This window comes from Benincasa hispida, chromosome 2 (genome assembly GCF_027475165.1).
Source record: "Benincasa hispida cultivar pf3 chromosome 2, pf3_genome.v1.1, whole genome shotgun sequence".
NCBI lineage: Eukaryota > Viridiplantae > Streptophyta > Magnoliopsida > Cucurbitales > Cucurbitaceae > Benincasa > Benincasa hispida.
The window spans coordinates 56,193,402-56,221,179 of NC_143479.1; the positions used below are offsets into that span (position 1 = coordinate 56,193,402).

General features: G+C 36.5%; 2 protein-coding genes across 2 annotated transcripts; both read right to left on the reverse strand.

The window, feature by feature from the left end:
* Positions 1 to 444: 444 nt before the first annotated feature.
* Positions 445 to 3,519, reverse strand: LOC150038022 (uncharacterized). The gene is made up of 3 exons (XM_090311114.1): positions 2,977 to 3,519; positions 653 to 778; positions 445 to 591 (listed from the first exon to the last, which is right to left on the reverse strand). The coding sequence occupies exons 1-3, from the start codon at positions 3,517 to 3,519 to the stop codon at positions 445 to 447; spliced, it is 816 nt and encodes a 271-aa protein (XP_090167240.1).
* A 144-nt stretch (positions 3,520 to 3,663) lies between these two features.
* On the reverse strand, positions 3,664 to 5,107 carry LOC150038023 (uncharacterized). Its single transcript, XM_090311115.1, has 4 exons — positions 4,837 to 5,107; positions 4,656 to 4,793; positions 4,174 to 4,451; positions 3,664 to 3,864 (listed from the first exon to the last, which is right to left on the reverse strand). The coding sequence occupies exons 1-4, from the start codon at positions 5,105 to 5,107 to the stop codon at positions 3,664 to 3,666; spliced, it is 888 nt and encodes a 295-aa protein (XP_090167241.1).
* Positions 5,108 to 27,778: the final 22,671 nt, after the last annotated feature.

A 27,778-nucleotide genomic window follows, 5' to 3' on the forward strand; every position in this document is an offset into this window, starting at 1 on the left:
CCATCTTTATGTCTCTACATAAAGTTCAAGTATTCATGTAATAGCCATGGATCTTAGTTTATTAGATTTAGATTGTATGAATGCAATTTTAAATATTCAATAACAACTTTCTTGAACAAAAGAATAACATCTTTATTGATAATAGAATGTGTTTAACTTTACAAAGAGCTAGTTTTAGGACACACAACCTAACAATACTCCCACTTGGACTGAAACTTCAGTGGATCAATATATACAAATATATACGATGTTGAGTTACAATGAGAGAATAAAAGGTATATATACAATAAACTAAGGTATCAGATACCCATAAATTCTCCCACTTGCCCTAGTGACAAATATCTTGTAGACCTAGTCCTACTAGGTGACCTTCGAATACTTTAGTCGAGAGGGACTTCGTAAATGGATCAGCTAAGTTGTATTGTGAGACTATCTATGTGAGGATCACATTTCCTCTGTGTACAATCTCTCTGATGAGATGGCACTTCCGCTTGATGTGCTTTCCACGTTTATGGCTTCGAGATTCCTTTGAATTTGCAACTGCTCTACTGTTATCACAACAGAGGGTGACATGCAAGAGCATATTTGGAACTACTTCCAAATTCGCCAGGAACTTTCATAACCATACTGTTTCTTTTGCCACTTTACTTACAGCTACATACTTAGCTTCCATTGTGGAGTCAGCAATACAACTTTGTTTGATACTTCTCCACATTACTGCTCCTCTATACAGAGTGAATACTGATCCCGAAGTTGATTTCCTTGAATCTATATCGGTCTGGAAGTCAGAATCAGTGTATCCAATAAGGATAAGATCCTTAGCACGATACACGAGTACATAATTTCTCGTTCTCCAGAGATACTTGAGAATGTTCTTAACGACAGTCCAATGATTATATCCAGGATTGGACTGAAATCTGCTGACTATTCCAACTACATAGCATATATCGGGATGAGTACACAACATTGCATATATTAAACTCCCTACTGCTAATGCATATGGAATTCTTTTCATAACCTCAATATCTTGAGGTGTATTAGGACTTTGTTCTTTAGACAAATGAATTTCATGTCTGAAAGGCAACGTTCTTTTCTTGGAATTTTTCATTTTATATCTAAACAACATCTTGTCTATATAAGATGCTTGAGATAATGCTAAAGTTATGTTCTTGCGATTCCGAACTATTTGGATCCTAAGAACATACTATGCTTCTCCCAAATCTTTCATTTGGAATTGCATAGCCAACCATCTCTTAACATCAACTAGAAAGTCTACTTCATTTCCTATGAGTAGAATATCATCAACATACAACACCAGAAAGGCGACAGTTTTGTTAACAATTTTCTTGTAAACACAAGATTCGTCAACATTTTGTTCAAAGTTGTAAGATTTGATCGCAATATCAAATCTTATATTCCAGGATCTAGATGCTTGTTTCAACCCATAAATGGATCAATTAAGCCTGCAAACCTTTTGCCCTCGACCCTGTTCGATGAATCCTTTTGGTTGAGATACGTAGATCCTCTCTTCAAGATAGCCATTCAGAAAGGCTGTCTTGACATCTATTTGCCATATTTCATAATCATAAAATGCATCAATGGACAAAAGTATTCATATAGACTTTATCATGGCAACCAGAGAGAAAGTTCCTTTATAGTCTACCCCCTCTTTTTAGGTAAACCCTTTTACCGCAAGTCTTGCTTTTTAGGTTTGTACCTTACTAGCTTGGTCTCATTTTCTCTTGTAGATTCATTTGCAACTGATGGGTTTTACCCCTTTAGGTTGATCTACAAGATCCCAGATAGAATTGAACTACATAGATTCCATTTCAAGGTCTATGGTTTTAATCCATTGGTCTTTATCCACATCATTCATTGCTTGTTTGAAAGTTAATGGATCTTCTAAGCAATCATCTGGTATGGTGACTTGAGTTTCAATCAAACCCATCTACCGATCAGACTATTGCACAATTCTCCCAATATGACGAGGCATTCTCAACTCTCGAGAAGGATGTGAAATACCAATTTCATCAACAACTCTTGTTGATAGACCCACTCTGTCAACAACTCTTGTTGATGCATTTATCATTTCTTCGGACATTTCTTCTATTACTAGCTTACTACGAGGTTGATAATTCTTGATGTGGTCCTCCTCCAAGAAAGTTGCATTTGTCGACACAAACACTTTATCTTCCTGAGGATCATAAAAGTTACCACCTTTCCTTTCTTTAGGGTAACCTACAAATAAACATACTTTTGAACGACATTCCAACTTTTTAGGATTTTGTACCAACACATGTGCTGTGCAACTCCAGATTCTGAAGCAATATAAACTTCCTTTACGTCATCTTCAGAGCTCGTAAGGTGTTTCAGAAACACTTTTCGAGGGAACCATGTTCAAAATGCACATTGCAGTTTCATTGTAGCCTTAAATAACCTATTAAACTAAATTAATTTTAGATTTTAGGAAATTCATCCAAAAATGATTTTTCAAGCCAAATTAGTCTAACTCCCCTCTTGGCCAACTTGTATTTCCCACAAAATTTTGTTCTTTCTTTCCTTGTAACACTTAGCCAAACACAACTTCTATTCACTAGTCAAGTGGCCAATCATGATAATTTTCTCCAACAATAACAAGTATTAATACGTCTCTAAAAGAACTTGCATTTGTCAAATAATTTCTAACTTTAACTTCAACATTTAGCATCAAAACTTTCTTATGTCATACAATCCAAGTTATCCATTTAGGTACATACTAAGCTCACTTATATAGGTTAATCCTAACCATCAACAAGAGGAAAAGGAACAAGGGCTTACAAGTTAGTACCCTTGTGAATTTCGTCCTTGAAATTCAGTTAAAAGTCATAAGGAGAAAAATTGAGGATATTTGGCTTTCATATGTTGTTCGCTTTCCCAGGTTGCTTTTTCCATTCTCCACAACACTTTAACTAGTGGAATTGTCTTGTTTCTCAATACCTGCTTCTTCCTATCTAAGATTTGTACAGGTTCTGCCTCATAGGACAAATTTTCCTTAAATCTTAGCGATCGTGATTCTAGAACATGAGATGGGTCTGAAAAATATTTACGCAACATTGACACATGTAACACATCATGTATCCTAGAAAGCTCTATTGGCAATGCCAAACAGTAGGCTAATGATCCTATGCGTTCCAAGATTTCATATGGTCCTATATACCTCGGATTCAATTTTCCTTTCCTCACAAAGCGTAAAACTCTTTTCCAAGGAGAAAACTTCAGAAGAACTCTATCTCCTACCTTAAGTTCCAACTCTCGACGGTGTTTGTCAGCATAACTTTTTTGACGATCCTGAGCCATCTTATGTTTTTCCCTAATGATCTTACTAGTACCAGTAGTGATTTGTACCAATTCTGGACCAAGCAACTTCCTTTCACCAAATTCATCCCAACATACTAGGGTTCTACATTTCCTCCCATAAAAATCTTCATATGAAGCCATTTCAATACTGGAATGATAACTGTTATTATATGCAAACTCCATTAGTGAAAGATGAGAATCTTAGTTGCCCTTTAACTGTATCACACAGGCTCAAAGCATGTCTTCCAAAGTCTGGATAGTTCGCTTTGACTGCCCATCTATCTGGGGATGGAAAGCTGTGCTAAACTTAAGTTTAGTACCAAAAGCCTATTGCAAGCTTGGCCAAAACTTCGACGTTAATCTCGAATCTTGGTTAGAGACAATTGATACTAGTGCTCCATAACGACTAACAACTTCTGCTACATACATTTTAGCTAACTTATCCAAGGAATAAGTGGCTTTAACTGGTAAAAATCTTGCTATTTTAGTCAACCTTTCAATTATCACCCAGGTGCCATCATGACCATTCTGAGTGTGAGGAAGTCCAAATAGAAAGTCCATGGTAACATGCTCCCACTTCCATTCTAGCACTGTGAGTGGGTTTAGAAGCCCAGCTGTTTTCTATCTGATAGGTTTATCTTGCTGGAAAATCATGCATTTCAATACATATTCAACTATATCATGTTTCATCCTAGGCCACCAGTAGAACTGTTTCAAAGTCTGATACATTTTAGTGTTACCTGGATGCATTGTATAGGTTGAGCTATGGGCTTCCTCTAAAATCTCTTGCTTTAAGTCCATCCTATTAGGAACACATACATGGTTATATCTTATTACAGCTTCATCGTTCCTTACATCATAGTTTGCTTGATGACCTTTCTCCACTATTTTTCGTATTTGCTTCAACATTTCATCATTCTTTTGTGCCTCAACAATCTTATCAATTAGGGTAGGCCTTACCTGAATTTGTGCAATTAAACTTCCCTGATTATTTGCTGCTAACACTGCATTACAACCCTTTAGTTCACATCCAAGAGATGAACTAATAGCATTCAATGAAGCCTTTGGGCATAATGCCTTCCTACTCAAAGCATCAACTACCACATTAGCCTTACCTGGATGATAATCAATGGTACAATCATAAGCTTTGATCAATTATAGCCATCTTTGCCTCATATTTAACTCTTTCTGATCAAAGACATACTTCAAGCTTTTATGATATGTAAGTATGCAACATTTTTCCCCATATAAATAATGTCGCCAAATCTTTAGCGCCACCACTGCTATTGCTAACTCTAGATCATGTGTTGGGTAATTACACTCATGCTTTTTCAATTGCCTGGAAGCATAAGCTATCACTTTACCCTTCTGCATAAGAACACACCCTAAACCTTGGCGAGAAGCATCACAGTAAACTTCGTACTCAACACCAGGTGTTGGAAGTGTTATAATAGGTGCTGAAACCAATCTTCTTTTCAATTCATGAAAAACTCTTTTCACAATCCTCCGTCCATAACAATTTAGCATTCTTCTTAGTTAGAGTTGTTAATGGAAGTGCCAACTTTGAGAATCCCTCAACAAAGCAGTGGTAATAACCAGCTAAACCCAGAAAGCTACGTAGTTGAGTCATTGTCTTGGGCTGCTCCCACTTAAATACTACTTCTATTTTTTGTGGATCCACTGAAACACCTTTGGCTGAAATCACATGTCCAAGGAACATCACTTGTTCGAGCCAAAACTCGCATTTGCTGAACTTTGCATACAATTTCATATCTCGCAATGTTTACAACACTGTTCTCAAATGCTCAACATGATCAAGGTAAGGATGAAATTGTTGGGTTTTATGTCCTAAAACTCGTGGTATGTAAACAATGGAGCTTATTCTGAAAATTCAATAAAGGTGTTATTGAATAGATCTATTGCTTGAATAGAACTCCAATAAACCTAAAAGTCCCTTGACTATTGGATGAGTACTTAAACTTTATGTGGAGACATAAAGGTGGATCAAGTTCGAGTAAATAGTCAAAATGATCTATAGTACATGGATAAGGTTGAGTACCTTATTCTGGTAACACTATTGGATACGACCTGCTCTGTAGTTGTTACAAGGAGTTGTAAAGTGCTACAAACGAAGTCATCCTAATTCGTTCATATTGGACATGAGGAGTGGGGGTGTCCTTGTGCAAAAGAGTTTGTACAAGATCGGACCACAAAATGAGTTACTCTTACTTTATAACACTATTTACTGTTTAAGACTGACTATTTCAAAGCGATGACCTAGGTAACTTGACCTTAATCCTGAGCTGAATATTTGCTTCTGTTTATCTGAGATTATCCTTAGATTTTCATAGGTGAGGGTTGGCTCAACAGCGCCGGCTCAATATGACTGCCATTTCATGGGTAAGACTGGATAGATAGCTGGGGATATAGGGTGCAAGAGGAAATTCACTTCTACCTGCTTTAGGGATAGTAGAGAGGTTGTTCCCTTAAGTGCTGATTTTGGGGCTTGAACAAGGGATCCCGCCCTCTCATTTGGCATGAGAGGGACTCGGTTTTGTGAGTGGATCACAAAACAATTGTTCATGAGGGGATTAATGGGGACTTAAGAAACAAGAGGTAATTTTGGGGGTAAACAGAAATTTGACCCAACCGTTATTGCGAACAACCTATGAAGGGTTAACTTACTAATCATTGTTATATCGAGTGGACATAGTATATCTACAGTGAGGGGAGTTCAACTATGGACTTTAGTGGAGTGACCCATTAGTTAACGAATGGGGGTTAGATCGGTCTAATGAGTTTAGTCGATTAATCTCGGATCGTTGGAGCCCATGATCTGTAGGTCCATGAGGTCCCCCTACTAGCTTGGAAATGGATTAGCTTTAGAGTAGTGTGATAAGTTAATTTGAAACGTTCAAATTAGAATCAAAAGGAATTGGAGAATTTGTGTAAAAATTAATTTAATATGGATATTAAATTAATTAGAATTATTTAAATTGTTTAAATAATTATTTATTAATTTTATTAGAAAATTAATTTATGAAATTAATTTGTAAAATTGATAAATTTTTATTTTAGAAATAAAATATGATTTTAAAATCAAAATAGATTTTTGAAATTGAAAATCACACAAAACTTGAAAATGGATTTTTCAAGTCATCTTCAAAGTAGCTTACAAAGAACCCACCACCTCTTCTATTGCTTTACTCCAAGCATGAGCTGCATCACATGCAGCACATCTCTTTGCATGATAGTCTGCAATATATTGAAGAGATTGGAGTGAAGAAAGGCAAGAGAACCGACTGAATTTTTGCTCAAAAATTCGGATGAAAAAAGTGTTCTTCAATGGGTTCTGTTCAGTGAGCTTTCTCCATATTCCCTTTGATTTTAACTTATTTTGAGTCCCACAACTCAATCTAGAGCACCAAGAGGATAGTAGAGAAGATCTTGTGGTGGTCTACACAAGGATTAGGAGGATTTTGCAGCTGGAAATGGATATTTCATTGATTCGGCCAAGATATGTTCATGAAACCTTTTATACTCTGTTTTTAGCATGATTAATGAATTAAAATGCTTATGGATCCTGATTTATTCCGCTGCGTGATGGTGTCCATCCAACAGAAATATCCTATTCATCAAATCCATGAATGTTGCAGGTGCATTAATCAATCCAAACGACATTACTAAAAACTCATAATGCCTATACCTTGTCTTGAACGCTGTCTTTGGAATATCTGATTCCTTAATTTTCAACTGATGATACCTCGACCATAAATCAATCTTGGAAAACACTGAAGCATCCTTTAGCTGATCAAATAAATAATCAATCTGTGGCAAAGGATACTTACTACATATTGTTACCTTATTTAATTGTCGATAATCAATACATAATCTTAGTGTACCATCATTCTTCTTCACGAATAATACTGGAGCACCCCACGAAGAAACACTGGGTCTAATGTAATCTTTATCCACCAGTTTTTGCAGCTGAGTTTTCAACTCTTTCAGTTCTGTTGGTGCCATTCTATATGGTGCTTGGGAGATCGGAGCTGTTCCAGGCACTAAATCAATGGCAAACTCTATCTCTCTATCAGGAGGTAATGTCGACAGATCGTCTGGAAAAACATCTGGGAACTCATGCACCACTGGTATATCTTCTAATTTCAACTTCTTATCAACCCGTTTATCTATCACGTGAGTTAGAAAAGCAGTATAACCCTTTCTTAACGTCTTACTTGCGTTCAGTACAGAAATCACACGTGTAGGTAGAATTCGTCTGTTGCCTTTAAAATTCACTTTAACTTTTCCTGGCTGTTTAAACACTACCTCATTTTAATGAAAATCTAAAGAGGCATGATATTTTGACAAGAAATTCATCCCTAGAATAATATCAAATTCCTGGATACTTAAGGGTATTAGGTCAGCAGACAATTCACTTCCATCAACACGTAGTGTCCATTCTTTATATACATCTCTAGCCACAAATGTTTCACCCAATGACATACTAATTAACAACTCTTCTGACAAACATTCTAACTTTTTATTAACACCCACAATAAACACACATGACATAAAAGAATGCATAGCACCAGGATCAATCAATACATGAGCATGTTTATAAAAAAACAATTAACATACCAGTCACGACATCAGGTGTTTCATTAGCTTTCTGTTGGGTCATTGCAAATACTTTCCTTTGAGCATGGGGGCGACCCACTGGTGCCTTCTGCTTAGCACCACTCGAACCTTCACCTTTGGAAGCTGTTGGCATAGTTGGCTGATCAAATTTTTGAGAAATGGTTCTTTGAGTAGTATTGCCCTATCGCAATAACTTAGGATAATTTTTGTGAAAATGTTCAGGTTGTCCACAATTGAAGCATACATCATTCTTTCTAAAGCATGGACACTAGTGACCTCTACCACATTCTATACAAATAGGTATCCTCTCAACACCTGTAGATGCACCAATGGTTGATCTTACCTGTGAACCTATTGTGGACTCAGATGGTCATCTTGAACTGCTAATAGACGGAAATCCTCCTCCTCTGCCCGAATTAAAACTGAAAAAACCACTATAACTTGGTTTAAAGCTTCCTTTGCTTGAAAGTACCGAAGTAAACCTTCTATTGAATTTGTCACGTTGTTGGCTCGAGGAGGTAATTGCACAACATTTATTGCAGCTTCTTGCTCCATCCTTTTCTTAAATCTACTCCTCTCAACAAAAAACTTTAAAAAACTACACAACAATCAACTTCTTTTGTCCCACACTCCCAAAACTCAAATACATAACGTTTGTGATATGTAAACTAATTACAATAGGGCTTCATGCATTTAGACCTACAATGTAGTAGGAGACTCTCCTCGTGTGGCAGTAAACAACTCAGCTCGATTCTAGAACTAGCTTTACATCCATTCCATAATTTCAAAGGTATTCTATTAACACTCTTAGATGGAAAACAGTTCAAAATATACGCTATAGTCTCTATTGCATAACCTCAAAATGAGTCAGGTAAGGAAGCGTAACTCATCATAGACCAAACTATGTGCAACAGGGTTCGATTTCTCCTTTCTGATACAACATTCTGCTGAGGTGTACCAGGTGATGAGAGTTGGAATACTATTCAATGTGCTATCAAATAGTTTTAGAATGTTAGAACCATAATCCACCTCGATCAGATTAAAATGTTTTAATCGTTATGTTTAATGCATTTTTAACTTCAGCCTTGAATTCTTTGAACTCTTCAAAAGACTCAGACTTATGTTTGAAGGATCTCATATCTAAGAGTTCCATGAGCGCGTTCGGATCGCTCCGATCTCACAGTGACTGAAATACATATTATACATTACAAACATATAGTTATCCAAACAAACACTAATTATCGGCATACTAAGAACAAGATAAATAACAAGGGAGAGAGTTCCATACCAGTTGAAGTCTTCGACGCTTTGGAACTCACCGCAGTGGAACCCTCTACACGATCTACCAATGCCCAGCAGCAGCGTCAATAATAGCAGCACGAACAACCGCACGAACACGAACGCCATGGGAACGACACCACCACTAAAGAGCCCCGGGTATTCTCGGAGTGAAAACCCAAAGGGTGATCTTTGGTGAATTTGGTAGAAGAAAGAGGAAACACGAATTGTGTAGGCGATAAGCATGTGGGAGGGAAAAAACTGCTATTGCATAGCAGAATGCTTATCGTTTAGGAGAAGCTATACGATCGTGTAGGTTTTACTAAACAATCGTTTAGAAAATGGTACAGGATCGTTTAGCAAAAATGACACACTATACGATCGTTTAAAGAAGCTATCCGATCATGTAAAAAATAGCATGCGATCGTTTAGGCGCTAGGTAGACGATCGTTTAGGCGGAGAGGACTATCGTATAGTCTCTCGTTTTACGTAAGCGATCGTTTACAAATCTACCAACGCGCGCTCTCGAAATATTTTGGGCGATCGATTGAACCATTCAAAAATGAAAAAAATTTTCATTTTATCTCATCGGTTACAATAACTGACCTTGCCCCTCTAACCCACGTTCGAATGTGAATTTTGGATTAATTATCATATAATTAACCAACTAATTAATTAATAAATATAATCATATTATATTTTTATCCTATAGTTTGATATCACATATCTACTATAGTATTTTCTCCTCTACTTGGTAGAAATCATATTTATATCTAATTTCCTCCAAAATAATGTATCTCATACATTTAGCCAATTATATCATATATAATTAACCAATCCAATTATATCATATATAATCGAACTTCCTCTTGTTAATTTGAACATTTTAAATTAACTCAAACATTGGTTCTCGACTTTATACAAGCTACCCAGGGGACCTAATGGACCTATGGCTTGAAGCTCCAACGATTCGTGAATAGCTGACTAAACTCTTTAACCACGAAATCCACCATCCATCAACTGTCAGACATTCCACTAAAGACCAACAGCTGAACTCTTCTTACCACAGATATATTTCTGTGTCCATTAGGTATAACCAATCATGAGTACGATGACCCTTCACAGATGCTCGTAAGTACAACTGGGCCAAATTACTGTTATGCCCCTGTAGTTACATCTCATTCCTTAAGTACCACTGATTCCTTTAATGAACAATACAACATAGTCCAACTATGTGTGAGCACCTCTCGGGCCAAGAGAAGGTGTGTGGCACCACATCGTTCAAGCCCTGGAATCAGCCCTTAAGGGAGCTATCTATCTACTTACCTCTGCATCGGGGAAGGAGTGAATTCGATCTTGTATAGCTGAGTTCCCAACTCCCAAATTAGACGAATCCTCAAAATGGTAGGTTTGAATTCACGACCTAGCCACTCGCACCCATACAAATCAAAGGACCGCCCTCAATGGCAGGAGTTCCCAACTCACTCAGGATTGAGGTCATGTTACTTATGGTCATCCTAGTAAAGTGAAGTCTCTGTCATGAACGGTATTATATAACGAGACGTTAACACTTTGTGGTCAGGTCTTATACAAACTCTTTGTATAGGACACCCTCGCTTGCATGTCCCCAACATGAATGATTAGGATCAGACCATCTATGACAAGTCACAACACTTGTGACCATTCCAAAAAGCGGGCCACATCCATAGCGTTACCAAGATAAGGTTTCCCTTTTATATCCATATACACAGACCATTTTGGTTATCACTCAAGACATGATCCACTTGTATGTCACCATATACATGCTTGAGTCACATACAGATAACCAGGGATTTTATGTTTATTGGTTTATGGTAAAACAAATAAAACAAGTAACTGAGAAAAAATATAAAATGTGAAGTAAATATCATATATTAACAACAAAAGCGTTCGTACATACTGTTTACAAACTACAAGACATGAGACTTTAGGGCATCAACCCCAACAATGTTACACTAAATAAACATACCTATATCTGGAATAATCATCGGTAAAGATGATAAAATATTCAAAACCTCCTCTAGCTCTAACATTCATTGGACCAAAAAGGTCTGAATGTACGAGCTCGAGAGGTTCTTTGGCCTTGTGACCTTTTCCATTAAAAGGTCTCTTAGTCATTTTGCCTTCAAGGCATGACTCACATACAAGTAAAGAATTTTCTTCTAACTCGCTTAGAAGTCCGTTCTTTACCAATCTCTTAATCCTATTAAAATTAGGTGCCAAAGATGAGTATTCTCTTTAGGAGAAATTTTAAGTCTTTTATGTTGAATTATTGCAGTCTTAAACATCTCAGTGTTATGGTGTGCCTTAGTTGCTAACGGTCTTAGCACATAAAGGTTATTTTCTAGTTCAACTGAACAAGTATATTTGACACCATATTTAGAAATAAACACTTTATTAACTAAAAAATTTGTACAATAAGATTGTTCTAAAAGACACTTTACAGAAATTAAGTTCCTCTTCAAACCAGGAACTACATAAGATTTTCTAATAAAAGGAATTTATTCTGTAAAGTCAACTGGAGACCTCCCACTGCCAGAACCGAGACGACATGCCCAGTTTCAACCCGCATCGTCATCTCACAAGCATCTAGTTGTCGCTAGGAACTAATTTCCTGAAATGAAGAACAAACATGGTTAATGGTGCCAGACTCTATAACCCAGGCAGAATCATCATTCTCCACTAAGCAAGTTTCCAAAACAAGTAAATGAAATTTACTTTGCTTGGCATTCTTCTTTTCTTCCAAGTATTTGGGGCAGTTTCTTTTCCAATGACCATCCTGGTTGCAATGGAAACAGATTCCCTTTGCAGCTTTGGGTGGCCTTCTTCCTTCTTGTACAACACTCCAGAGATAGCTTTTGCCTTCCGCTGAAGGAAGAAGGTACAGACTTAGTTCTAGAGGTTGAACCTCTATAGAACTTCTTAAAAGACGAAGCAACATTTGCCTCACCTTTCTAACTTCGTTTTAATGCAAGGATTGAATGGTCTGTAGCTCATTAAGAAAGGTGGTTAGGTTGTAGTCAACCATGTTCATAATAGCATTGCTACGGAACTGAAGGAAACTTTCAGGGAAAGATTCCAATATGAAGTTAACTTGACTGGCTTCATCGATGAAAGACCCATTCATCTTTGCCACATTGAAGTGGACCATCATGTTGAGAACATGTTCTCATATAGATGCCCCTTCTGGCATACAGGTATTGATGATGTGTTTTAGAGCGTCATGCTTGAGCTATGCGGACGACTATCCGAACATTCCCCTCAGGCACTCCATGATCTCATGGGCAGTGAGCATGGGCTCATGCTTGTTGGCCAAGACTTCGATAAGACTAGCCAAGATATATGCTTGGGCCTTTTTGTTCGCCCTTGTCCAGCGCTCGTATGCCTCTCGAACGTTTCGAGGAGCATTTGAAGCAGGAATGGGAGGACAATCATCCATAAGGACGAAAGAAAGATCATTGATGATCAAAATTTTGTTGATCATGTTTTTCCAAGATGTATAGTTTTCAATCGTTAATTTGTCACCGACAAGCAAGTTTAATGTAGCGGTGGCCATAATATAAATTGTTGAAAATGAACAAATTACTACCTAGATAACTTGCATTAATCACGAAAACAACCAACTGATTTTAGCAAAATTCTAATGTACCCTAAGTGACATCTAATTTGCAATGATGTTTCAGTGAGGCAGAACAAAAATCAACGTAGGGTGATCAAGTGTCCCTTCACTGAAATGAGACATTCTCAACTAATAGACAAAACAACTCATTGCTATTGTCATTATTAGTCACCATTGTTTGATCCAGAATTCGTTAAACTAACTTAACAATTCTTGTAAGTGTAATTCCTCATTTTAGGTCCTAGAGTTTTGCCCCAATGAGCCAACCGTAGGAAAAAAACCGATTGGGACATGAAACTAAAGTAACCCTATCTATTTCTGGAGACTGAATAAAACGTCATGCAAAACTACCATCCTTTAGGGGAATACCCACGATCCCACGAGGCGATGCATGAAACTTTACTTCAACGTAAAGAGAGAGACCGAGGGATGTGTTGGCACACGTCTCACTCCCACTTACTATAAACACTCTCTCCATTCGCCTTGATATTGATCTACACAAATGCTACCCGTAGAGGGACACCCATGGTGCCTCGAGGCCGAGTGTAGATCTCACAGTGTGAATTTACAGGGAGAAATGTGTAGAGGATAAATTGAAGTATCATATACCCCATTTTTCTCCCACTGAGTGTTTTACCTAGGGTTATTTAACTTAGGAAAAACCCAATTACTGATTTTTAACTAAGTAAACGTTTAATTTGCTAAAAAAAAAAACACTTGTTTTTTATGATTAACGAATTTTGATTGAAGTCTTATTAAACTCTTTAATAAACTTTCATCAAACCTGCATGCATGTAACAAGTCTATCTAATTCACCTTTCCAGGTAGGTTGTCAGGCAGGGGTGCGACGTTTCCATCATCTTAAGTACCCCAACCTAGATATAACTCGCCTTAGACGAAAGGTCTCTTATAGATACATTTATTACACTTCCAATATTTTATTAAGAATCAATTTAATCCTATTAAACTGATTAAAAAATTAAAGCTAGATTTCTAATCTTATTAGAAATGTGATCTTAGGTCTATCACAATCATGTTTTAAAACATTTTTTAAAATAGGATTATAACCTAAGGTTTGCATGCAACTCATTATTATTGATTTTAATTCTAATTTCATTTAGTTATAACGATTATAAATAAATGAAACAATTAAAAAACAATCATTGCATGCTTGACATACTTTAGTTAATCATAACATTTATAAATTAACCTAAAGTAGTGTCATACTTCATCATTCTCAATTTCATTATTAATATATATAACAATTATATATTATAAATAAATAAATGAAAGACATTAATAACATACTATATAAACATACACTTATACTTTATATGATAACCCTTAAATTATACATGATGCATGTATATGTTATTAATGCATGCATGTATATAATATATCAATTATATTATATTATGCATGAGCATGCTATATAATTAAATCATGCATATTCAAATATTATAACACTTATAATATAATATGATGCATGTAAATAAATGCATAACCTATGGTTGGATTTAATTATATATGACATACAATATGACATATATAATAATAAAATATAAATCACATGTATATTTAAAATAAAAGTTAATGGACCGGGATAGGATACTAATAAAGCAATTAAATAGCTAATTATTACATTAATAAAAATCCATCCGGTTTGAAACAAGTGAACCAGGCCTTGAACCGCTTGGACCAAGCATAAACCTGTCCAACTAGCAATCGAACTGTCCTCGAATTACTTGAACCGAGCAAACCACGAGCGAATGGGAGAAAATTTTCTGCCACGCAGCGCCGCGACACTGTGCCTAGCGTCACGATGCTATAGAGAATTTTCTTCGTTCGCTGCTCGTAGCGTTTCAACGCTACTGTGCAATCTGCTACTATACAAAATTGTTCTCCCTCAAATCAGCATCCAAAAACAGCTACGAATCATCAGAAAACCACTGGGAAATATCATGAACGACTCAAAACTAAATATTTACAGACTCTATAGCAATTATGCCCCAAAAAACATGGGCCTTTACAATCAAATTATAAACATAAATCGATGCCCTATCTCGAAAACATCCATTAACAAACCACATTCATCATAAAAAGTCATTCATCACATGAATCAAAACACAGAATGCATAAATTTAGATCCCACCATTACTGTAAAATTAATTAAAAAAGAATTGGCAATTTGGGATTAAAACCAACACTTTGATACTAATTGAAGGAACCCTTGTGAGGGGAACCTTGAGCGGAAGTGGAATCGTCCCAAATCCCAATTCATTTTGGAAAAAAATTTACAAAGACAAAGTACAGATCATGAATTTATCAATTAACACAACATGCTAAATTAAAAGGAAAAGAAAAGGATTTTAGGGTTTTCAGAAAACCTACCTTTGAAGTCCTTCTTCATAGGAAACCTTCGAATTCCAATTGGCATTACCACTTGGAAACCTCAATAACATAGGGTTGAGAACCCAGGAATGCGTGGGGCTCTGGTAATTTTGGCTTGAGGGAAGAAGAATTTTGTGAGAGGAAGCAAAATTGGGAAAGAACTGAAAACTCTTCTCTATGTTATATGTTTTTTTCTTAACTCTTCTTTCTTGCGAGAGGAAGATGAAGACTAGCAACCAGCCAAACCATGTCTTGTGGTGGAGAGAAAAGAAGGGGAAGGAGTTACAATTCCCTCCCCATAATTAATTTTAAAATAAAATTAAAATTAATTATTTAAAAATAAATAAATAAATAAATTATTAATTTATTTATTTAATATATATTCATATGACAAATACCATATCATATAATATATATTAAACTATATGTTATATTAAATATAACATATAAACTATAGTTTCAATATTGTATCATATACAATATAAACTATAGTTTCTTTTCTCTCACTAATGACATTTAATAGAAATCACATTTATATTAAATTTTAATTATATGAATCTAATTCACATAACTAATATTGGAATCATATTCAAACATTTATTTCTTTTCACAAATACATTATATTATAATGTATCAAATACATTATAGTAATTATATCATATATAAGTAAATTAAATTTTATAACCAGGATGACCATAGGTTTGCTAACCGTTCATTATATAACCAGGATGACCACAGGTGACATGACCTGAATCTTGAGTGAGTTTTAAACTTCTACTTATGAAGACAAACCTTTGATTTGTATGGGTGAGAGTGGCTAGATCATCGATTCAATAAGCCTACCATTTTGGGGATGCGTCTGATTGGAAAGCTGGGAACACAGCTACACAAGATGGAATTCACTCCTTTCTCAATGTCGAGGTAAGTAGATAAATTGCTCCCTTAAGGGCTGATTCCGGGACTTGAACAATCTGGCGCCACACTCTCTACTGGCCCAAAAGGGGTTTGGTCATAGTTGGACTATGATTTATTGTTCATTAGAGGGATCAGTGGTACTTAAGGAGTTAGATGTAACTACAGGGACAAAACAGTAATTTTGGCCCAGCTATACTTACGAGTAATTTGTGAGGGGTCATCACGTTATTGACTGGTTATATCCAATAGACACAAAAATATATCTGTAGTGTGAAGAGTGTAGCTGTCGGTTTTTAATGGAGTGCCTGACAGCTAATGAATGTTGAATAATTTAATTAAAGAAGTTTAATTAATTATTCAAATACCATTGGAGCTTCAAGCTACAGGTCCATGAGGTTCCCTCTGTAGCTCAACAGAGATTAAATGAAAAATCAATTTTGGATTCTTGTTCAAATTAATTGTAGGAATTAATTATATGTGATATAATTTAATTTACTTATATATGATATAATTACTATATTGTATTTGAACATTATAATATAAAGTTTATTTGAGAGGAAATAAATATTTGAATGTGATTCAAATATTAATTATGTGAATTGGATTCATATAATTAAATTTAGTATAAATGAGATTTATATTAAATACCATGCATTAATGAGAGAATGAAAACTATAGATTATATTGTATTTGATACAATATTAAACTATAGGTTACATGTTATATTTGATATAACATAAAGTTTACTATATATTATATGATAAAGTAGTTGTCATATAAATATATATTAATGTTTTATTAAAATTTCTTTTAATTAATATAAATTTTTGAAAAATTATTTTGGGTGGGAGTTGTAACTCCCTCCCCCTTTTTCTCTCTACAACGTGCGTCCTTGAGTGATGAACAGATTTGTTGGTTTTCTCATTCTTCCATTTTTTGAGTTTTTCACAAAGAACTCTGTGGAAAACTGATAGAAGAATTCCCTGAGAATAGTTCTCAAGATCTCTCCCTCTCATTCCTCTCAATCTAAATTTCCCTGTCTTCCAAAATACCAAAAGCCCACAACTCCTTGGATTCTTATCCTAGAGAATACAGAGAAAATCTTTGTGGTAGTGGCCCAATTAGGGTTTCGAGTTTGTTGCAATTTTGGAGAAGAGGATTACATGAAGAAGATTTGATCTTCACTAATGAGTTTCTAGTCTTCCTTATCTCGCTTTTCTAATTTCATAGTTGCATGCTGTAATTTTAATTTAAATGCAAAATCATTCTATATGTTTATGTAAAATTGGGATTTGGGACCGATCCCCACTTCCGCTGCGAATCTTCATCGGTTCCTTCACTTGGGATCCAAATTATTAGGGATCGCAAGAATAGACGCTAACTCTGTCTCAAATAACTTATATCGATAAAATGTTGACTTGATATTCAATGCAGAACTTTAAAAAAGGTTTATTATCTTTCAGACATGGGGTTCACTTGTCTAAGAAACGGTATTCTAAGACACCTTAAGAGGTTGAGGATATGGGACATATTCTCTATGCCTTAGCTGTGGGCAGCTTAATGTATGCTATGCCAAAACGAAAGTAAGTTACCAAGATCAACGCATAAATCAATGACCGCAATTCCAATGCCAAATCGGTATGAGTTTAGTCTGAGAAAGAATGCAATACTTGTAGTTGGATGTCTGCATGACACCCGTGGGGGCAAACCAAAACGAAGGCAAGGCACTCAGATCAGCGCAAGGTCAGAGAAAAAAAAATAAAAATAAAGAAAATTTTTGTGCAAGGATAAATCTTTTATCACCCCGGTAGAAAATTTTCTTTTCGAAATAAATCATGCGATGTTCCAAAAATTTAGTAAAGTCCTTTTGAAAGTTAAACTTGCAGTCCCTAGGTCTTAGAAATATTTTAAGAGTAGACTTGAATAAGACTTAAGAAAATTCTAGTATATAGGATTTGAATGAAGAATTCTTGAGAAATCTAGGAAAAGAACTTTGTGGCTAACTTGCTAAAGGAATCTTTAGCTTATGCTTGAGGACAAGCATTGTTTAAATTTGGGGTGTGATAACGGGCAGAAATGCACGTTATCATAGTACTTAGTTCTTAAACAATGTTGGATTGCATTGATAAAATATGTTAAATTGCGTCCATTAAGCATAAATTCTACAATACTGTGGTCGCATGCGTCCAACGCATTAGGCAGTTGATCTCTATATTTTTGTGCAGAATAATGCGTTAACGCAATGCAAAGAATGCGATCATAGGAATACATTGGTCGAGCGCAACTTCACCACAAGACTTAGCGTTGATCGTACTCGCAAACATCCACCCAAGAAGAATCATCGCAACATGGTGGGCGCATCCGGACGAAAGGACAATTAAGATCGATGGGACAGAAAGCTGACAGCAGTCGAATCCAAATTAAGTTAACAGCCAATAACGGTCATAAAGTACATCCAGCTTTATCGGTGACAATTATCCGGCGCATCAGTCAGGAATTAAAGCTGTCCCATCTGTACAGCTAGGAGAGAGAAGCCGCCTTTCACCTTTGATGTTCTATAAATACCAAGTGCATTCTTCAGAGAAGGGGTTAAGTAGTCGATTACTTCATCACTTTACAAGTTCACACCTCTGTTCATAGTTCTCTTTTCCATTTCACGGTGGAGCTAGAGAAGAGTGGTGACGCCGGAGATCGTTTAAGGTGGCTCGAGAGAGAACCTTCGGGCGTAAGAGCAGAGAGCGGGTTGACTCTCGCGAAAGCTAGGATATCTTTAGAGCACGAGTAGAACAGTGTAACACCTGGTGGCAAGAAATTGCTCCAGGCTCTTTCCTATACTTGCATTGTTATTCTGTACTTCATCTTTTATCTATTCAATGGAAGTTATATTTCTACATCTGCTCACTCTCTTAATACGCATGAGTAACTAAACTAGTTGAATGAGTTGAGAGGAACTAAGCTAACATGATCTAGGAAGTTTATTGCTTGCGATTGTCTTGTTTTATGCTGTGCGAAACATCCCTTTAGAGTTGCTCGAGAGAGAATTTAAAGAAATAACCTAATGTCTCGAGAGAGCTAGGTTAGAATTTGACTTGAAAGAGCAAGATTAGGCCTGCATAAACAAGAAATAGGGACTTAGAGATAAGCTCTGTTTGTCAACTTGCATCGCATGCATCCTAGGAATAGGAATGATATTATACGGTCGCATATTTGTGTGAATGTCATGTTGTCATTGCATAAATAGAAATAGAGGTTTATGTGTAAACCCTGTAGACTTATCGCATATTTATCGCATGTGTTTTAGCCTTAGAAGCCGTGACATTCACGCCGAGAGGTGGTTTACTATTGTATGCATGTTGCATGATCGCAAGGCATGAACACAACCTAAGGAGTGTTAGTCGAAACCCTTCTCAACCCGTTTACCGTATTTCATCGTATTTCCCATTGCCAACTCTTTTTGAACTCTGGCGCATTTATTATTATTTTCATTAACGCAACAACAAACCAACCACCTTATTTATTTTACCGGTTACCGCAAAGTTTTCATAAGAAAATTATCAACGCAAACTATTTTCACAAGTCCCTGTGATCGACCCTGGACTTACCAGGAAACTTAGAGGATTCCACTGGGGAAACTTAAGTGCACAACGCTAGCCATCAACATATATCATCCATATTCTACACTTAATAAAATAACGCATTAAGTTTTTGGCGCCATTGCCGGGGACTTCGGTAAAATAGTTGTTAACGGTTATTTTTGTGAATTCTTTGCAGAACTCTCAATCTCTGGCGAACTACAACCCAGAGATTGAGAGAATATTTCGAAGGAGACTAAGGAACCTCCAATAGCAATCACAATCCGATAAAGAAGAGATGGTGGAGTAGCCTAGGAATGAAACACCAAACAACAACAATGTCATTGCAAATCCAATTCTGTTGGCCAACGAACGCAATAGGCTCATTAGGGACTATGCATCGCCAAACCTCTATGATTTATCTCCGGGAATCATGAGGCCTGCCTTAAACGGAATTAGATTTGAAATGAAACCAGTGATGCTGCAGATGATCCAGGCTGCAGGTCAATTTGGAGGAAGGCGTGGCGAGGATCCGCAAGCCCACCTCCGAAGTTTTATTGAAATCTACAATACTTTTGTGTTCCGGGCTTACTCACTCGAACTAGAAGAGATCACTTCTTGAGAGCAGGTGGTGGAGAATTTATGAAGAAGTATTTCCCACCTACAGAGAACGCGAGACGAAGAAAACTTATTACTAATTTTGAACAAGACATGGACGAATCGCTCAGCAATGCCTGGGTGAGGTTTAAAAGGTTGGTCCGAGATTGTCCGCATAATGGGTTGCCAGGCTGCCTTCAGATGGAAATTTTCTACCATGGTTTGAATCCTGCTTCGCAGACCGCTGCCAATGTGGCAGTAGCTGGTGGTCTGCTTGACAAGACTTATGATGAGGCGAAGAATATCCTAGATTGCATCTCCAAGAATTATGAAGACTAGAAGGAGAGCGACCCGAGATTAAGACTCAAAGATTCTAACGCAAATAACGGTGCTATTGTTTCATTGCAAAACCAAATGACCGCAATGATGAATTTGATTCAAGGAATGACGATCAACAGCCCAACACTGCAAGGTGGGGAAATTAACGCAATAAGTCAAAACACCGCAAGGTGTGCGACTTGCGGTGATGGGCATGCGATGGAGGATTGTCCTCAAAACCCACAGTCTGTATATTTTGTAAAGAACAACACATTTTCCAACACCTACAACCCCGAGTGGAAAAACCACCCAAACTTTGCTTATAAGAATCCACAACAAAACTTTCAATCTGTGGCACAAAAAGAAGGGCCATTGGGGTTCTTTCAATGTAGTAACGGTCAACAGAGCAACCAAGCAAGTAGCTCACAATAACCACCGCAATCTTATTCCCTAGAAGGCCTATTAAAGCAATATATAGAGAAAAATGAGACGGTGCTTCAAAGTCAGGCTACGTCTATCAGCAACCTTGAATTACAAATGGGCCAGATTGCAAATGAGCTAAAAAATAGACCGCAAGGGGTACTGCCAAGTTCAACCGAGCTTCCACGCAACATAGGGGGTTCAGGTAAGGAGCAATGTCAGGTTGTGACATTGCACAGTAGAAAGACTATAGAGGGAGAAAAGAAGGATCGGAATAGATCAACCTCCATCGTAGCTGAACTTGCGATTGTGGCAATGCAAGAAGAAGAAAAAGAAAATGAAGCAGTAGAACCTGAGGTTTTGTCAACCTCAAAGTCAAATGAAACAGGAACCGTGAGAGTCCAGTTACCACATTTCCTTCAGAGGCTAAAGAAGAACAAAAATGGAGAGGTACAGTACCAACGCTTCCTATCTATGTTAAAGCAATTACATGTTAACATTCCTTTCAGTGAAGCGATTGAGGAAATGCCTACCTATGCCAAGTTTCTGAAGGACATGGTAACTAAGAAAAGAGGCACTGGAAAATTTGCCACGGTGGTATTAATGCAAAGTTCCAAATCTATCATCCCACTGAAGATGAACGATCCTGGGAGCTTCACTATTCCTTACTCCATAGGAGGACTCTATATTGGCAAGCCCTATGTGACTTGGGGGCCAGCATAAATTTGATGCCACTATCAATCTTTCGACAACTAAATATGGGGAAACTTGTGCTCACATCCATGACTCTCCAACTGGCCGACAGATCTCTGGTTCATTTAGAGGGTAAGGTGAAGGATGTGCTGATCATGATTGATACATTTATTTTGCCAGCTGACTTCATCATCCTAGATTATGAGGACGATAAAGATGTGACCATCATTTTGAGGCGACCTTTCCTATCAACAGGTCGTGCTCAAATTTAATATAATTCGTGCCATGAAATTACCTGATGCGGAAGACCTACAAAATTTGGAAGATGACTTGAATTTGATTGAAGAAGAAAAGTCTTATGAAGAGTATGAAGAAGAGGATGTCGACGCATCCGTAACTACCTGCAATGCGATCGTAGCAAAAACAAACAAAGAAGAAGGATCGATCGTAATGCAAGAAGAGGAACCGAAGGAAGAAAGAAAAATAACACAACTTTCTCTTGTGAAGCCACCAACCCTTGAACTAAAAACCCTACCAACACACCTGAAGTACGCATTTCATGGGCAGAAGTGATAATTTCCTCCGCGCTTAACGCTGATCAAGAGAATGCATTTATGAGCATTCTCCAAAAGCATGTGCGAGCTATCAGCTGAACGCTCGCTGATATCAGAGGAATTAGCCCCGCGTACTGCATGCACCACATTTGTCTTGAGGACGACCACAAAGAAACCATTGAGAATCAACGCAAACTTAATCATGCGATGAAAGAAGTCGTCAAAAAGGAGATCATCAAAGGATTTCCCTCATAGATAGGAATTCACAAATCAAAGCAACCATTGAGAACCAAAGTGGTAGGCTTGTTGAGTCGGCTAACAAGGCCACTTTCACCCATATAAATCAAAGGATTGCCCTCATAGATAGGAGTTCACAACTCACTCAGAATTAAGGTTAAGTCACCTATGGTTATCCTAGTGAAATGTAAGTCTCTTTTAGCAACGGTGTTATATAGAGAGACTATTCATTTCGCAGTCTGGTCTTATACAAACTTTTTGTATAGAATACCCCTGCTCGCATGTCTCCACATGAATGATAAAGATCAGATCATTTGTATCACTTTACAAATGATTAGATCATTTCGCAGTCTGGTCTTATACAAACTTTTTGTATAGATACCGCCGCTCGCATGTCTCCACATGAATGATTAGGATCAGATCATTTGTAGCACTTTACAACATTTGTAACATCTACAAAGCAGGTCGTATTTATAGTGTTACCAGGATAAGGTATCCAACCTTATCCATCTACTACAGACCGTTTAGGTTATCATTTAAATGTGATGCACCTGTATGTCTCCATATACATGATTAAGTTTTATAAAAGAACCTTGGGTCTTAGTTTATTGGATTGATTTAATATAGTCTAAACATTAATAAAATACCTCTTATTTTATTAGATATATAATTTGTCTTTACAAACTACAAGATACACTCGATTTAGAACATTAACACCAGCAGTCAGGATCAATGTTTACCTTGAACGGAGGAGCTGTAGTATGGCGTAGCATAAAGAAAGGATGCATTGTAGACTCCACTATGGAGGCGAAATATGTAGCTACTTGTGAAGTAGAAAAGGAAGCAGTTTGGCTCAAGAAGTTCTAAGTGATTTGGAAGTGTTTCCAAACTGGACTTGCCTATCACCGTATACTGTGACAACAGTGGGGCAGTAGCCAACTTTAAAGAACCTCGTAGCCACAAACAAGGAAAACATATTTAAAGAAAGTATCACCTGATACGGGAGATTGTGCAACAAGAAGATGTGATTGTCACAAAGATCAGTTTGGAGCACAACATTGTTATCCATTTACGAAGCCTCTTTCGTGTAAAGTGGTCGAGAGTCATCTAGAGCATCTATGTCTGTGACATATGTACATTTTATAATCTAAGGCAAGTGGAATATGTGTAATAAGTATATAGATGCCCTAGTTTATTGTATTTATTTACCATTCCTATTGCTTTAGAGCGATATTATGTATATCCCACTAACTAGAGTTTTAGTTCAAGTGGGAATTTGTTGGGTTTTATGCCCTAAAACTCATTGACAGTAAATGTAATTAATTAGCCATCATCAATTAAGAGTTATCGATGTTTTTTCAATAAATGTCATTGATTGTGATGTATTTTATTTTGTCTTAATAACCCTAAATCCAATAAACTAATATCCAAGATTGTTTTATGAGTCTTGAACAGTATGTGGAGACATACAGAGATCAATGTTCAAGATACAACCTAAATGGTCTATAGTATAGATAAGGTTGGGTACCTTATCCTAGTGACACTATAGATACGACCCACTTTGTATTTGATATAAACATAATGATCCAATGCGTTCGTGTAGGTGACATGCGAATGGGGGTATCCAATTCAATGAGTTTTCATAAGATCGAATCGTGAAATAGTAACCACTAGATGTAACACCGTTGACTAGTTAGGTTTCTATTTCAATAGGATGACCTAGGCAACTTAGTCTTAATCCAGAGTGTATTATGAACTCCTATTCACGAAGGATTGTCCTTTGATTTGTATGGGTAAGAGTGACCAATTTGCCGACTCAATAAGTTTACCATTTTAGGAATAAGACAGAATGGGGAGCTGAAAACATAATAATACAATATGAAATTCACTTCTTCCTGATTTTAGGGTAAGTAAATTAATGTTCCCTTAAATGGTGTCTCCGAGACTTGAACAAAGGGTCATATTCTCTCACTTGCCCAAGAGAGGTTTCTGTTTAATGGTTGGACCATAAACAAGTTGTTTATTAGATAAGCATTGGTACTTAAGGATACATAGGTAACCCAAGGGCAAAACGGTAATTTGACCCAAATGGTGTTACGAACACTCGTAAGGATTAACTTGTTGTTATTGGTCTATATCCGAGGACATAAAAATATATCTGCAGTGAGAAGAGTGCAACTGTGGGTCTTTAGTAGAGTATACCCACAGTTAACGAATATTGATTAATTTGGTTAATGAGTTTAGCCAATATCTCATATCGTTAGAGCTTTTGATTTGTAGGTCCACTAGGTCCCCTTGTTAGCCCACTAAAGAATATTAATGAGGAATGATTTGAATTATTCAAATCAATTGAGGGAATTGTATATTGATGTGATTAATATATAATTAATTATAGATGTGATCTATAATTCAAATTATGTAAGAGAGATATATTTGAATGAGATTCAAATATTATATTTATACGAACTGGATTCCAAAAGAGATGTATACATAAAAATATGTGATATTTATATGTTAATTAACTCTATATTAAATATGATTTAATGTAGTTACTTAATTGATTAATTAATTGATTAAGAAATGATAGAGAGATAGAATAATATAAACATGCGATGTTTATATGTAACAACCCAAATTTGTACACATACGCTATAGGGAATTAAATGTCAAATATTAAGCGGGACGAAATTTTATTTAAAGGGATGATAAATGTAATACCTTAACCCTAATTTAGAAAGCAGGAAAACAAATAAAATATATAATTAAAAATAAAAAATATATAAACTTAATAGGAAAATCGGGTGGAAATTTAGAATTGGAAAAAAATGAGAAATTTATTAATTATCCAAAAATAATGAATAAGGGGGCAGAATCAGGGAGGATTAATTAGAAGTTGGACGCTAGCTAATTCAGGAGACAACGGGCAGTAGATAACTTTTTGTTTGGGCACTATTCATTGGAAGAATTGGAGGTGAATTAATTGTCCATATACTCTTAAAATTTGAAAAAGTTAAAAAGGGGAAGTGGAATCCACAAGCAGTGAAGGCAACCCACGCGTGAAAACTAGCGAGATTGGAGAGAAAATTAGGGAGAGCGAGAGCGGGAGTGGGAGTAGGAGCAGAAGCGGGAGCGAGAGTCACGAGAGTCAAACCAACGAGAAAGCTGGAGAGAGCTAGATTCTGAGAACAGAAAGAGCGAGATTTGGACAGAAGCGTGAATTATGCGTTGAATTTGGCCACAATCTTATAGATTATACATGGAGAACCCTAAAATTGAATACAAACAAAGATTGAAGACGTAAGGGCAAACGTTAGCCAAAATTAGGTGTCTTATTAAGAGAAATTCTTAAACCAAAGTAATTTTAAAGAAGCCATTTATAGGATGAGTTGTCACACAAAGAAGAGCTAGAAACGGTTATAAATAGGAGGCTTTGGGTTGGAATTTAAACCCATTCTCAAACAAAACTCAGTAGTAAAAATCATGTGAAAAGGGTGAAGTAATTCTGTTAGTTTGAAGGAGGAAACACGAAGGAAATGCTGCCCAAATTTCCTTCTGATTTAAGAAGGAAAGCTCTACTGATTAAACCATAAGGAATAACTAGGATCGCAGTCAAGGTTAGTAGTTATCTCACCAGTATTTCATGGTAGTGTACCTCTAATATGTTGCATAATTATGTTATTGTTATGTTGCATTACATGTTTAAAATACGTTTATCGACAAGGGACCCATGCATTATGTTTGTTCATAAGATTAAATTTTAATTAGATAAAGGTTATGCTTCTAGGGCTAGTAGAGCATGTATGGTTGCACCCCTTTAGACCCAATTTTATGTCAAGATTATTCTAGGGCTAGCAGGGCATGTATGGTTGCACCCCTCTAGACCCAATTCTATGTCAAGTTTATGCTAAGGACTAACAGGGTATGTATGGTTGCACCCCTCTAGTCCAATCTTACGTTTATGTTAATGGTTGATGTTGGATGCGACTCTAGCCCTACTGACTGCATGACCCGCTAATCATCAGATAGGTTAGTTTCCGCCTAAGTTCTCATCTTCCTATCAGGGCGGAGAAATTTACATTAGAAGCATAACCGACCATCACATGTTATTATATGTTTTCGGTCCCAATCATATGTTTTCAGGACATGTTGCATGTGATTGTGCATTTGGTCACTACCTTACATGAGAACTACTTACTGGGTATATTATATACTCATCCTATTTTTACAGACTTTGTAGGTAAGGACACAACGTAGGTGGCAGAACTGGACGTCACTCAAATGGCCAACCATCAAACTCACTATTATAGGCATATGCATTTTTGTATCACTACGCTAGTGTTTTATGGATCCTGGTTTTTTGTAAAATAAACTTTTGATATAGTTTTCTACCTAAATTAATAAAATCTTAGATATGTTCTTTTGAGATTTTTGCCAAAACTCATCTCATGATAGAAATGTCTAAGTATGCACGTCGTAGTGATTGGACCATAATATGTAGGGATCCAGTTGTTATATTATATTATATTATATTATATATATATATATTAATTAATTAATGTGTCAATTAATTAAATAAGAGGTTATTTAATTAATTGACATCAAGGGTAAAAAGGAAAATACTTGGAGAAGGGTAAACCCTTCTCCATGTAAAGTTATCTTATTAGCCCTTTTAGGGCAAGAATTGATTTGGTGAAAATATACCCTAACCTCCACAAAATTAATTCCTCTCTACACTCTCTCTTACTCTTCTCTTCCAAAGGTTGGAGACCATTCATCCAACTCTTGGAATCCTAGAGAATAACAAGGTTATTCTTGTGGTAGTGTTGGTGATCGTTGAGAAGATGTTCGTGTGGAGAACAAGAGAAATTTCGAGAAGCTTAGGAGTCTACAAAAGTAAGAATTGTTCATCCCTTTGTTTCTCCTTTTATTGCATGCTAAGTATGTTGTTTATCCTATTTTGTTTCTGTTCAATCTTGCTATTTTTGTTTCATTTAAAATGGAAAAACCAAATGCAAGGTGTTATCACGCTTTTGCTCGAGATTCGATCTCTACAGAGAAGAAGAAGAACTAAAAGGTGGGGAAGCATATGTGTGGGTTGGAGAGGAGGTGGGTGGGCTATTTGAGTTAATTGGAGAGGGATTGGGGGGATGAGCCATGGTACTGACGGTGGA

Bases quoted from the DNA above. Each gene is read 5' to 3' on its own strand.
- LOC150038022 (XM_090311114.1), bottom strand. From the start codon at position 3,519: ATGGAGTTTGCATATAATAACAGTTATCATTCCAGTATTGAAATGGCT. The intron at 779-2,976 runs GTATTGAGAAAC...TCTGACTTCCAG, and splicing joins TCTTAGATAGGAAGAAGCAG to ACCGATATAGATTCAAGGAA. The intron at 592-652 runs GTAAGTAAAGTG...ATTTGGAAGTAG, and splicing joins TGGAAGCTAAGTATGTAGCT to TTCCAAATATGCTCTTGCAT.
- LOC150038023 (XM_090311115.1), bottom strand. From the start codon at position 5,107: ATGAAATTGTATGCAAAGTTCAGCAAATGCGAGTTTTGGCTCGAACAA. The intron at 4,794-4,836 runs GTGAAAAGAGTT...GATTGGTTTCAG, and splicing joins ATTGTTATGGACGGAGGATT to CACCTATTATAACACTTCCA. The intron at 4,452-4,655 runs GTAATTACCCAA...ATTATCATCCAG, and splicing joins GCAATTGAAAAAGCATGAGT to GTAAGGCTAATGTGGTAGTT.